The sequence below is a fragment of the Delphinapterus leucas genome, chromosome 1 (assembly GCF_059928025.1).
Source record: "Delphinapterus leucas isolate spDelLeu-1000000601 "Yukka" chromosome 1, BTC_Dleu_Yukka2, whole genome shotgun sequence".
Taxonomy (NCBI): Eukaryota; Metazoa; Chordata; class Mammalia; order Artiodactyla; family Monodontidae; genus Delphinapterus; species Delphinapterus leucas.
Window position 1 is genome coordinate 108,653,592 of NC_143129.1, and position 13,068 is coordinate 108,666,659.

Here is a 13,068-nt window from a genome sequence, read left to right on the forward strand (position 1 = left end):
TTTCTCATTATAATGACATATTTCAAATAAAAAGCAATAAAATGTCAATGTTGTCTACCTTATTAGATAATTACCCTCACTTGTCATATGGGACAATTGTATTCACAGCTATAATTTATTATGTGGAAGGGCAGGGCTCATTTTTCTGATGGGGAGGTATGTTAGAAGGGCCTGTTGATAGGGTTGGTTCTTGGCTGATGTCTGGGAATGTGGCTTTTGAAATATTCCTTAAGTGATGAGACTGTTTTCCCTGGCTAGGGCACCAAATCATGCTTTCCTTCTAGGAGCTTGGAATTCTGATACTTATGGCTGTTCTTATGTGACCAGCCCCCAATAAAAAACCTTGAACTTTGAGTCATAAGCAGGCTTCCCTGGGCAGAAGTACTGCATAAATGTTGCTGCATTTCACTGCTACAGAAAGGAGCTTATTCTGCGTGACTTCTCCCAGAACAAGGGAGAAAACATAGGAAGCCATGGATTTCTTCACACTCCATTTGATATATCTTTTTCTCTTATTGATAATAAACCATAACCATGAAAACACTGTATAAATGTTAGGTGCTATTTAGTACATTACTGTTGCTATCATTGCCATTGTTTGTAAAATAATATCCCAGCAAGCACTCTTGAATATTCACGCTCCAAAAAACATACACGAAAACAATACCAACTAAGAAATTGCACTTATTCACTCCGAATATTTAGGACTTGAATATGCTGATCCCCCAAATTGCTTTAAATGAAACCTTTAGAGTTATCTGGGAGAACCTATTAAGAAGGAAAAAAAATGCCCTTTGTCCAAGAAATCCAAATCCTAAAAAGTGCCAAAAGACATCATTTTAAAATTCTATAAATAATACAGCATAATTTCATATATATTTCATAATATTTGTTACCTGTTCCTAAAGTAAGGGGAAGGTTTACTAAATGATGATATATAAATCTGATTTTAAAAGATGCAACCATTTAGGGCTTCCCTGGTGGCGCAGTGATTGAGGGTCCGCCCGCCAATGTGGGGGACGCGGGTTCGTGCCCCGGTCCGGGAGGATCCCACATGCCGTGGAGCAGCTTGGCCCATGAGCCATGGCCACTAAGCCTGCACGTCCAGAGCCTGTGCTCCGCAATGGGAGAGGCCGCAACAGTCAGAGGCCCGCGTGCCGCAAAAAAAAAAAAAAAGATGCAACCATTTAAAATCACAGTTTAGGGAGTTCACTGGTGGCCTAGTGGCCCAGGTTCAATCCCTGGCTGGGGAACTGAGATCCTGCAAGCCACATGGCATGGCCAAAAAAAAAAAAAAAAAATCATAATTTAAAGGACAGTGGCAAATAAATTTTACAAAATAAAGTGAAAAAAAATCCCACATTTCATTAATATGAAAAACACTCAGGCAAATAGAAAAGTGAAAAGTATTAGAGAGTATTAGTATTAGAGAGTGGATTGTAAATAAATCTTCTTCAAAAGATTTCTTATTGTTGCTTATGTAATAACTTTTTAAAATGAAGGAAAATAAACCCATCCCTTTAAAGCAAACAATCTTTCTAATAAATATCAATCCAGAAGAAAGTAATTTTAAACTCCTAAGAAACAGTGAAGAAGAATCCTGACTTGGTTTTTTCTAATTATACAGCAGTGGAATATTCAGCAGCATCATGAAAGGCTTAGGGGCCAAATAGCCTTTGCTTATGATAAGAAGCTCTTAAATTTCAAACTTCTTCATTATATGATGACACTGTAAACTTAGAGAACCTTACATATAACAGGCAACTATCCAATTTCTAATATTATTATAATTCTTTTTAATGCTAATCTATTTTACTTAATGTTGTCTGTATGAAAATAATTTATTTAGTGTAAATAGGTATCAGTGACACCTGTTTTGTTTTTCCTGCTAGCTCCTGAGAAAACTACAGATCACATCTCTGCTGTAGTTTATTTTATATAGAACGGACTTGCCTATAAGTTTATATACTATTCTTTGTTTACTGGAACATGCTGTCTTATACTTACTTTCCTAATCAAAAAAAAAAATGGACAAAGTATTAAAATAAGAAAAACTATTAGAAAAAAGATAAGGCCTAACCAAAACACTAAGAAAGTCATACCACATAAGAACAATTAAAAAATTTATTTTAGTAATCTAGCCACTAGCAAAATAATTTCCGTTAAAAATACTGAAGTATCTAACATATTAGTTGTATCACAAATATTAATTCACAAAAATTAACCTACATCTATCTAATTTATACTGGCATTTCACTCTACTACCCTTTAACTTCCACTTGAGTTTAAAAGTAAATATAAGACAAATAGTTTTGACATTATATTCTCTACTAAGTTATTATCATATTCAGAGAATAAACTTTTCCTAAAGAATTCATTATTTTATAATTAAAGTCAAGAAGAAAGTAGAATTTACATTATAATATCTACTTTACAATTAGCTTTATCTAATATTAATGTATATCCAAAAACGCTCTCATGATTATTACTAAAAAATAAAATATAACCCAGAAAAGTTACTGACACAATGCCAACTTTGCAAAATTTAAGTCCATCAATTTGAATAAAGACATTTATCAATAAAATGACTGACCGTGTTGAATAAATGCTTTACGCAGAAAATGTTTTGGCTTATTCACGTCTATTTTGTGTTTATTTTCTTCTATCATGTTGACAATGTAATTCTGCATGAACACATACATTATCACTTTTTAAAGCATTTTAATACAAATTAAAATATTTTCAAAATAATTCAGGACCCCCAAGTCACTATTATTTTCATCATAAATTTATTTATTTCAACATATGGAAAAGAATATTTGCCTGAGGCAAAAACTCAGGGGCATATTTATTAGCTTTGTGTGGTGGGTTATCAACATGTAGTTCTTTCAGCTGGCTTTCTATCTATATGCTCTGGGGCCATTTAATTATTCAGCTAGTATGTGATTCGGGACTGCCTACTGATTTGGTAAAATATCTTTATAACATCACGTATTACTAACAGAATGGATGCACTATGAATTAAATCACATTTTCTAAAACCTAGCTACATATGATGAAAATCTCATAACTCTGCTGTTATAAGATATTAATTCTATTAACCAGCATTAGAAAGAGTTTTCTCTGTAAGATATTATAATTTGCTCTAAAGACAAATAAGCCAAAACTAAATAAATGTATGGATTGGTACCTAAAAAAAAAAAAGGTAAAGAGTAATTGGATTTTTCTCCATGTTTCTTATCAACACACAAGAAGTGAAAGATGATCTTTTAAGTAAGTAAGCCAATGCACATGCAGTTGAGCTAATAATTCATCAGCAATAAAAGGGCTGCAAATCTTTCTAATTTACTTACTTACTTTTTCTCTAGTATTGTTGTATAAACATGACTACCATTTCTGATTTCTAATTCAGTTCCAGCCTAGGTTTATACTTCCTGCTATTCTGAAAAAAGTTCTAAGTTCATTTTGGGTAAATGCCTCTTATCCACCCAAGTCTCTGATGCTATTTCTAAGAATACAAATTCTAAAACTCAACAAACTCTCTGATTACAAACACTGCCTGTCTCCAGATTCCATCTCTGCCAAGTCCATTTATGCTGGAGTGCAGTGAGGGCTATAGAATTTAAATGCCTAAATAGGGACTTTCCTGGCAGTCCAGTGGTTAAGACTCTGAGCTCCCACTGCAGGCGGCATAGGTTTGATCCCTGGTCAGGGAATTAAGATCCCGCATGCTGCAGGGTGCGGCCAAAAAATAAGTAAATAAAAATTTAAAAATGCCTAAATAATGGTTTAAAGAAGATCCCGCTGGAAAAAAAAATCACACTCCTATTCTAAAAAGTATAAGTATCTATAGTTTAGGTGGTTTAATTTCCATATATTGGAATACAGAAATATATGCCCACCTGTGAAAGATGCTATAAAAACCTTCATGAGGGGAAGTAGAAGGAAGAAGACAGGTCCATATAAAATACAAAGTTTTTGTTTTAACCTCTGAAGTTATATAATTATGTGATGCTTTTTTTTTTTTTGCGGTACGCGGGCCTCTCACCGTTGTGGCCTCTCCCGTTGCGGAGCACAGGCTGCGGACGCGCAGGCTCAGCAGCCATGGCTCACGGGCCTGGCCGCTCCGCGGCATGTGGGATCGTCCCGGACCAGGGCATGAACCCATGTCCCCTGCATCGGCAGGCGGACTCTCAACCACTGCGCCACCAGGGAAGCCCTGTGATGCATCTCTGATGAAGATTTGTTGACTTTTTTTTTTTTTAAAGAAAGGTTCGTTGTTTTTTTTTTAAATTTTATTTATTTTTTATCTTTGGCTGTGTTGGGTCTTTGTTGCTGTGCCCAGGCTTTCTCTAGTTCCAGCGAGCGAGGGCTACTCTTCGTTGCGGTGCACAAGCTTCTCATTGCGCTGGCTTCTCTTGTTGCAGAGCACAGGCTCTAGGTGTGTGGGCTTCAGTAGTTGTCGAACACAGGCTCAGTAGTTGTGGTTCGCAGGCTCTAGAGCGCAGGCTCAGTAGTTGTGGCGCACGGGTTTAGTTGCTCTGTGGCATGTGGGATCTTCCTGGACTAGGGCTCGAACCCGTGTCCCCTGCATTGGCAGGAGGATTCTTAACCACTGTGCCACCAGGGAAGTCCAATTTGTTGATTATTTCTAAACATGAAGTTAAGGTTTAAATATATATATTATAAATTCTAACAAAGAAATAAAGGAATTCTTCATTAAGATTATTCCTTTCAGCAAATATTTAGTGACTACCTATTATGTTGAAAGCAAAGTGGTTGACAATGAGTATATAGAGATGAATAAGATAATTCAAGAAAAGTCTTCTATCTAGTATCTGAGAAACTCTTCTCAATAAAGAAAGTTGAATTTATAAACCTAATTCTCAATCCTTCAAATAGAGGAAGAAAAAACAAAATGGAAAAATTTTGAAGAATTTTATACCTCTAAATCTAAAACAATATTCTAAGTGTTAATCATTTTATATTAGAATTACTGTGATCAACAATAATCTCCTGATTCCCTAAAAATAGGTAATAGAATTAGAATTTTAAGGTGTCATATTTTGTGTTTTATATGTCATATGATGTTTGTTTCTTAAAGAATATAAAATTGGGGACTTCCATGGTGGCATAGTGGTTGGGAATCCGCCTGTGAATTCAGGGGACATGGGTTTGATCCCTGGTCTGGGAAGATCCCACATGCCGCAGAGCAGCTAAGCCCGTGCACCACAACTACTGAGCCTGCACTCTGGAGCCCGTGCACCACATCTACTGAGCCCGCATGCCACAACTGCTGAAGCCTGCGTGCCTAGAGCCCATGCTCTGCAACAAGAGAAGCCACTGCAATGAGAAGCCCGCACACTGCAATGAAGAGTAGCCCCCACTCTCCTCAACTAGAGAAAGTCCATAAGCAGCAATGAAGACCCAACACAGCCATAAATAAATAAATAAATTTATTTTTTTAAAAAAGAATATAAAATTGGAGTTTACGTTTTACTGGAAAATTTTTTTTATATCAGCTATATAAAAATGTACTTTTAAAGTATCTTGAAAATAAACAATATCTCAAAAAGAAATCACTTGAAAAATATGCTATATTTAAAGGAAATGTTAATTTACTTCTTCAGATTTCTTCTTTAGCTGTTTTTCAAACTTTTCTTTATTTCCTTCCAATTGGTTCAAATGCAAAGCAAGTTCTTCCTTACAAATTTCCAATGCTGAATCTAGTTGTCTGACCTAAGCAGAAAAAAAGCAAAAAAGGAAAATCAACCAGTACTAATGCGTGCTTATTATATGCTCAATATTTTACAGCGTTATCTCCTAATGTTACCTCACTGCTTCAACCAGTGAATATACAGTCCAACTTAGGATATAAAATGCTATTAAAGAAGAGATTTATTTAGAAAACTAATTATTACTGCAAACTAGGAAACCAAAGAGGAAACCAGTACCTGGAGTCCTGAAGAATAAATGGACATGAACAAGTGAAGAAGGGCATTCTAGGAAGAGGGGAGTACATTCAGAGGCAAAGCACTGTGAAAAGGAATGGTAAGAAGTTGGCAGGAGCTTAGGGTACCAAAACCATGAATTTGTAAGAGATGGGTACTGGAAGGGTGGGATTAGCAAGATAGACTGGGGCCAATTGTCAAGGACCTGCAGGCCAGACACCCTGAAACATTTACCTAAAAAGGTAAGCAGTATTTAAACCTATTCCTTAAGTTCCCTTGATCAAGAAAAATAATAAAGTGAGTACAAACTGGAGTATTGTGTTAAAAATGCTATAGTGCGAATATTCTGAATATGCTGAAGTCACTAAGAAAATGAAATGTTTTTGTTGGCTAATGAAAAACAAACTTAGACGGAGAAGGCTGCTTTTGCTCTGAATCAGTGAAAACATTTTCAGAAAGGCAGCAATGTAACTTGGTTCAAGTGTTCATAAAGCTGCAAATGCTTCACGCTACCTCAACATTAAAGAGCGAATGAGCAAAGAGCAACTCAAATTCAGTAAAATTTTTCAGAATTTGCACACATGCTCCACATCCCATCTGTTAATAAGATTCATTCTTGTCTTGTTCCTTTCTTTTCCTTATTGTATTTCTGAGCTTCTCGGGAGTATTTTTTTTCTTTCCTCAACGCTAATAGCATTCTAGTAAGTAGTCATGAAAGTGTGAAAGAAATTTCAACAAGATAAGGAGAAAAAGAAAAATGTTCCCTCTTCCAGATACTATTCTACATCATGAAATTATCTTTGCAACTCTTATTTCTAAAAAGAGACACAACTGAAAGACACAGTTTTCAAAGCCTGTCCCTATAGCCTGTGAATATAACCATTAACAGTTAAAAAGCTTATAATTTTGATTAATTATCTTTGTTAATAAACTGTTGCCCTAATAATAATTTTTAAAGTCTTTTATGAGAGGTATAAATATTTACAGGTTTTCTCTATTAAGCATGAGAATAAGCATTGGTACTTGTATCATCTTCCACACACAGAAAAAAAAAACTGACCGTCAGAACATCACATGTGATAAAAATTAACAACGTAAAAACTCAATCAGGCAAGATTCATCACTAGATGTTAAAACCATTGGTCATTAGTTTGTTGAGGGACAGGACTTTGAACATGGCCTCAAAGAATCACCCTATGTATTGCTTATTAATTATAAAGGAAAAATTATGCCCTTAAAATAGTGAGATCTGGCAGTAACCACCTTAAATAATAGGTGTCAAGATTGGCAAAGCCAATAATGGGGTGATGTGAAATTATGTGCCTCCTGATGTGAAGCAGTGGGAAGGACACTGTATAACCCACAGTATAATCCACAATTGTGGTGTGTGTGCTATTATGGTTGACCTAGACTTTTCCAAAGATTCAGTGTCGTGAAGAATAGGAGACAGTGAGTTTAGGGGAATCTAAAAAGCCAAAAGCAAAACATGAATTATGACTGCATTCTAAATTGGGGAAAGAAAAGGAACAAGCTAAAGTAGTGTTTCTCACAATTTAATGTTCACACAAATCACCTGGACACCTTAATTCAGAACCAGAGCCAGGTCTAGGGTGAGACAAAGGAGGTTCTAGGGCTCAAAGTTTAAGGAGGTACTCACTCAGGATCATGCAAATGCCTACCCTTCACTTGTACAACCTGGAGAATAAATGTCTCCTTAAATTGTATGCCAGAGGCACTCCCTTGCTTCACTTTAGTCCCAGCTCTGTTCAGTAGATCAGATATTCTGCAAGTCAAACAAGTTCCCGGGTGATAGTGATGCTGCTAGACCATGCTTTGAGTAGCAAGATTATTAAGAACATTTTTAAATAATTGGGAAATTTTCAGTATGGACAGTATGTTGAATAGTGTTACTGAATTAATGTTGACTTTCTGTGGTGTATAGAGATGGTGTAATCAGGTAGGAGAAAGTTTCTATACATATGAGACCCAAGTTTAAGTATTAAGGGTGTAAAGTATCATGACATCTGCAGCCTTCTCACAGGTGGACTAGCAAAAAGGAAATGTGTGAGTGGCGGTGGGACTGGGTGGGTGCATGTGCATGTGTGTGCAGAGAGATGAAGTGAGTATGGTTAGAGTTTAAAAGACAGTAAATCTAAATGAAAGGACACAGCTGTTCTCTGTACTAGTCTTTCATTTTGTAGGTTTGAAACTTTTTATAATAAAACTTAATTAAAAATAAATTAAAACTAATAAATAATAAAAACCAAAATATCTACTACTCTGTTGGAATTCTCATTTGAACAAAGAGCTTGAGACTCTAAATCTCATACAAATAAACATCATTCACTGTGTACAAACCACTCATAAATATACATGTATATATATGTACATGAATGAATAGAATCAAAACAAAGACACTGCTCTGCTAAACCAAAGAACCTCCTCGGGGGCATATTCTGGAGGCAACCACATAGGGGCTCTACGCTACCTACTTTCAACAGAAGCACCTAAGCTAGTCTTTGTTTATTTTTTTTTCTATTTATAACTTTAACTTTCTTTGGGGAAATAAAACACACACAAAAATCTAGAGTGGAAAATAAAACCAAAGCAAAACAAATAAAATAAACAAATGAAATCGCTAATAAGTACCTTCTCAATTTTCTATTTAATAGCAGCTAACATAATTGCTTTATTGGTTTTTTTGTTACCAGTTCATAAACTTCCCATCAGTCTTCCAGCTATCATTATCATACTTCTATAAGTGATATAAGTTTAAACTTATAGATCCTTATAACTCTCCTGCAGATAGAAAATTTCAAAATTTTTATGCAAAGAACAAACTGAGGCATGCAGAAGGACATGGCCAAAAGTCAAGAAAGAAGGTGGTAATGACATAATCAAGAAAAGAGGAATATACTTCAAACTTCTATTTGATATGTTAGAATCATTTAGGGAATTCCCTGGCAGTCAACTGGTTAGGACTTGGTGCTTTCGCTGCTGAGGGCCCAGGTTCCACCCCTGGCAGGGAACTAAGATCCCACAGACTGCACAGTGCATCTCAAAGAAAAAGAAAAAAAAAAAAAAAAGAAAAAGAAAGAAAGAAAAGAATCATTTAGTATAGCTTCAATGAAAGCAAATCTACTAAAGGTACCAAAGGAATAAAACCTAACACCATAATTCATTCTTTAGCTGATTTCCTTCCTGTCTCATATCTGATTATTAACAAATGAAAATAACTTACCAGATGACTGGCTAGATGTGTTAGGTAATTTAATGAAAAACAGGAGTTAAGTGGCAAGATGGATTTTTTTAAATGAAATTATATCATGCCTACAACCTTTGTACAATAATGATTTTTTAAATATTAATGATCTTAGAGGTAATTTTTACATGAGGAAATGAACTGACATGGCATTAAATGTTAAAAGTTTTGGAGAATACTATAGGAAAGTTATGGATAAACATATAATTGGGTTTACGAGGGTATACATGGTCACAAAATGGATGAAAAACAGAGTACTAGGCAAAAAGTAAATAACATTGGATTTTTAAAATATCCTTTATATTTAATCCATATATAACAGAATGAAGGTCACAGCATATTTGAAGCTATTTTTAGCACTAAAAATGCAAAGAAGAAAACACTGAATATATGGTAATTACTTAGCAAACTCTGAGTAACTTAGTATGTGTTAAGTATTTTATGTACCTCATTTCATTTAATCCTCAAACCCACCCTCTTCTAGGGCATTGTGATCCCTATTTTACTGATGAAGAAATTAACGTTCAGAGTTTAAATAACCTAGCCAAGGTTACAGTCAGTTAATAAGTACACTGAAGCCAGAACTAAAACCTAAGTCAGTTTAGCTTCAAAGCCCATACTTTTAACCATAAGGTTATCCTAGCCACAAAACTGTATTTTACCCCAAAATTCTGGATTTATTCCCTATTTAATCATATAGCAGAACTAGTAAAAAGAAGCAAAACTGTATTGTTTATAGTTTCACCTCTCTTCACTTCCTTTGTTAATTTTTTTACTGGTAACGTTAGTAAGTAGCTACAGTTTAAAAAACACATTTTTTGTTAAAAAATCTTTCTTAAGGTATTATAAAAAGAAAAGTTAGATAATCTACAGACTAGATTATCAACTATCAAATAATTAAGATCATAATTCACAATGAAAAATATACTACTTAAAGAAACTAAGTTCATTGACTTAGGTAAAATTTTTACCACTTTATTTTTATGTAAACTTTTTTTTACAATTTATAGAGAAAACTAAAAAGCCACAGGAATGTCTCCATTAAGAAAAAAAAGAAAAATTTTTAAAGTATTAGCATACTAGCCTTGATTGTTTCTTCAGATACTTGGTTCTGTAATATTTTCAAAGCTTCATCTTTCTTCATATTTTCCTTTTCCATTTCCTGAAAACATACAGATTGGTAGCAAAAATATACGTACGTGTATAAATATTTTAGCATTAGTAACAGGTTGTTAAACAACTGATTTGACTAGAATTAAAGGTATGTTAAAGAAACATAAACTTAAAATATTGGTCAGCTTTTAAACAGCACTTTTTTATAAAGATGATTTTACCCCTTTGCTTTCCGTCAAGAGTCTGTCTAGTGATTCAAGGTGATGTTGTTTACATATTATATCTTGCTGCAACATGGATATTGTCTTTTCTTGTTCTTTAAATTGTTGTTCTTTTTTCTCTAGTTGAGATTCAAGCTAAACATAGAAACAGGATTTATTAATTTTCATATTAATTTTTTTTAATTTGAAACATTTTAAATACAGTCAACCCTTGAACAAGACAGTTTTAAACTGAGTCCACTTATACATGGATTCTTTTCAATAAATATGTACTACAGCACTACACCATCAGCGGTTGGCTGAATCCACAGATGGGAACTATGGAAAGGAAGGGTTGACTGTAAAGTTATATGTGGATTTTCAACTGCACAGGGTTGGCACCCCTAACTCCCAAATTGTTCAAGGGTCAACTGTACACAGAAAAAAACATAACACTCACAATTTAAATTACTACTGAAATTACATAGCTTATTGTATTCTGCCAAATTTCCTTCAGTTTCTCTCCTTTTAGAGAAGAAATGAAATCACAAGTCCATATCTTATCCCTTCCCTCCCTCACCAATACTATGTTCCCTCCCTCACCAATACTATGTTGAAATTGTTCTATATCATTCTCTGGTGTGTTTCATTCTCATACATGTTTTTTGTGCTTTTAACTATATATGTAGATCCATGAACAATATGTAACATAATTTTGTTTTGAAAATTCACACAGACAATATCAACACTTTTGCAAGTTTCAGCAACTTATTTTTTTTCTCTTAATATTGTTTTAAATATTTATCCATGTATCCATATGTGGATCTAGTTCATATTTTTATGATAATACAGTATTCCATCATAACAACAAACTAGTCTGTTCACTCTTCTACTCAGAAACAGTTAGATATTGCTTTTTCACTATTATGATGTTACAATAACATCCTTTGTACATGTCTCTTTATACACATGTATGGGGGTTTCTTTACAACATACCACCTAGAAGTGGACTTCCTGGTTGTAGGATATGCACATTTCTAACTTCATTAGGTATTTCTCTTCAAAGTGCATCAAAATTTATACTTTCACTAGAAATGTGTAAGTCTCACTCCTTACAACTTCACCACTAATTGACTGGTGTTATCAAATGTCCAAAAAACTTTTGTGAAGACAAAACATGAGTAAACTGATATGTTTATATGTATATTTGTGCATATTATATACACAAGTATATAAAAATTATACATATGTGATAATAGCAGCAACAGGTTAACTAGAAAATACTAAAACCAAAGAACTGTGAAATGAAAACACTCAAATGAAAATAAATTACACATCAGAAATTAGAGGAACAGAAAGAAAAAAGATTGAAGAAAGTGAACAGAACATAAGGGACCTGTTGGACACCATCAAGCACACCAGTATGCACATCATGGAAGTCCCAGAAGGAAGGGAGAAAGAGAGAGACAATATTTGAAGAAATAATGACTGAAAATGTCCCAAATTCGATGAAATAATGATATAAACATCCAAGAATCTCAACAAAATCCAAGTAAGTTGAACTCAAAAAGACCCACAATGAGACACATTATAATCAAACTTTCAAAAGACAATGACAAGAACTTCCCTGGTGGTCTAGTGATTAAGACTCCAAGCTCCCAACACAGGGGGCACGGGTTTGATCCCTGGCCCCCTGGTCGGGGAACTAAGATCCCACATGCCACGTAGCACAGACAAAAAAAAAAAAAGAATAAGAAAAAGACAATGACAAAGAGAGAATCTTGAAGCAGCAAGAGATAAGCAAATCATCACATATAAGGGATCCTCAATAAGATTACATGCAGATTTCTCATCAGAAACTTTGAGGGTCAGGAGACAGTAGGCTGATATTCAAAAGAAAAAAAATAACTGTCCATGAAGAATCCTCTATCTGGCAAAACTGTTCTTCAAAAGTGAGGGAGGAATTAAGACATTCTCAGGTAAAAGTTGAGGGAGGCTGTGACCATTAGACATGTCCCGCTAGAAATACTCAAGGGAATTCTGTAAGGTGAAATGAAAGAACACTAGATAGTAACCTGAAGTCATACGAGAAATTAAAATCTTCATAAAGATAAATACATGGGCAATTGTAAAGCCTAACATTATCGTAACAATGGATTGTAACTTCCACTTTTTGTTTTCTAAATGATTTAAGAGACTAATACATATAAAGGAAAAAAAAGTTATTAGTCAAAAGTTAGTATTACTGTAACTTTAGTTTGTGACTCCAAATCTTGTTTTCTACAAAAGAGACTAATCCTTTTGAAGGAATTACCAGTTTGTCTTGGGGCACACAATGTACAAAGACGTAAGTTTGTGACAAAAGGTGTGGAGATAAAGCTATAAAGGAATAGAGTTTTTGAAATTAGAGTGGCATAAATTCAAATTAGAGTGTTATAACTTTAGGATGTTAAATGTAATCCCCATGGTAACCACAAAGAAAATAGCCATAAAATATAGACAAATGGAAATGAATTTTAAAATTTCAGTACAAAAAATCAAC

General features: G+C 34.3%; 1 protein-coding gene across 7 annotated transcripts in view; it reads right to left on the reverse strand.

Annotated features, from left to right (window-relative positions):
* Positions 1-13,068, reverse strand: part of CCDC18 (coiled-coil domain containing 18) — a 165,163-nt gene that overhangs the window by 100,077 nt on the left and 52,018 nt on the right. For all 7 annotated transcript variants that reach the window (XM_089919455.1, XM_089919450.1, XM_089919464.1 and 4 more), the window contains 3 exons: positions 10,548-10,682; positions 10,298-10,375; positions 5,623-5,739 (listed from right to left, as the gene is read on the reverse strand). In XM_089919455.1, coding sequence (XP_089775581.1) covers positions 5,623-5,739; positions 10,298-10,375; positions 10,548-10,682 — 330 coding nt within the window. The remainder of the gene's footprint in view (positions 1-5,622; positions 5,740-10,297; positions 10,376-10,547; positions 10,683-13,068) is intronic.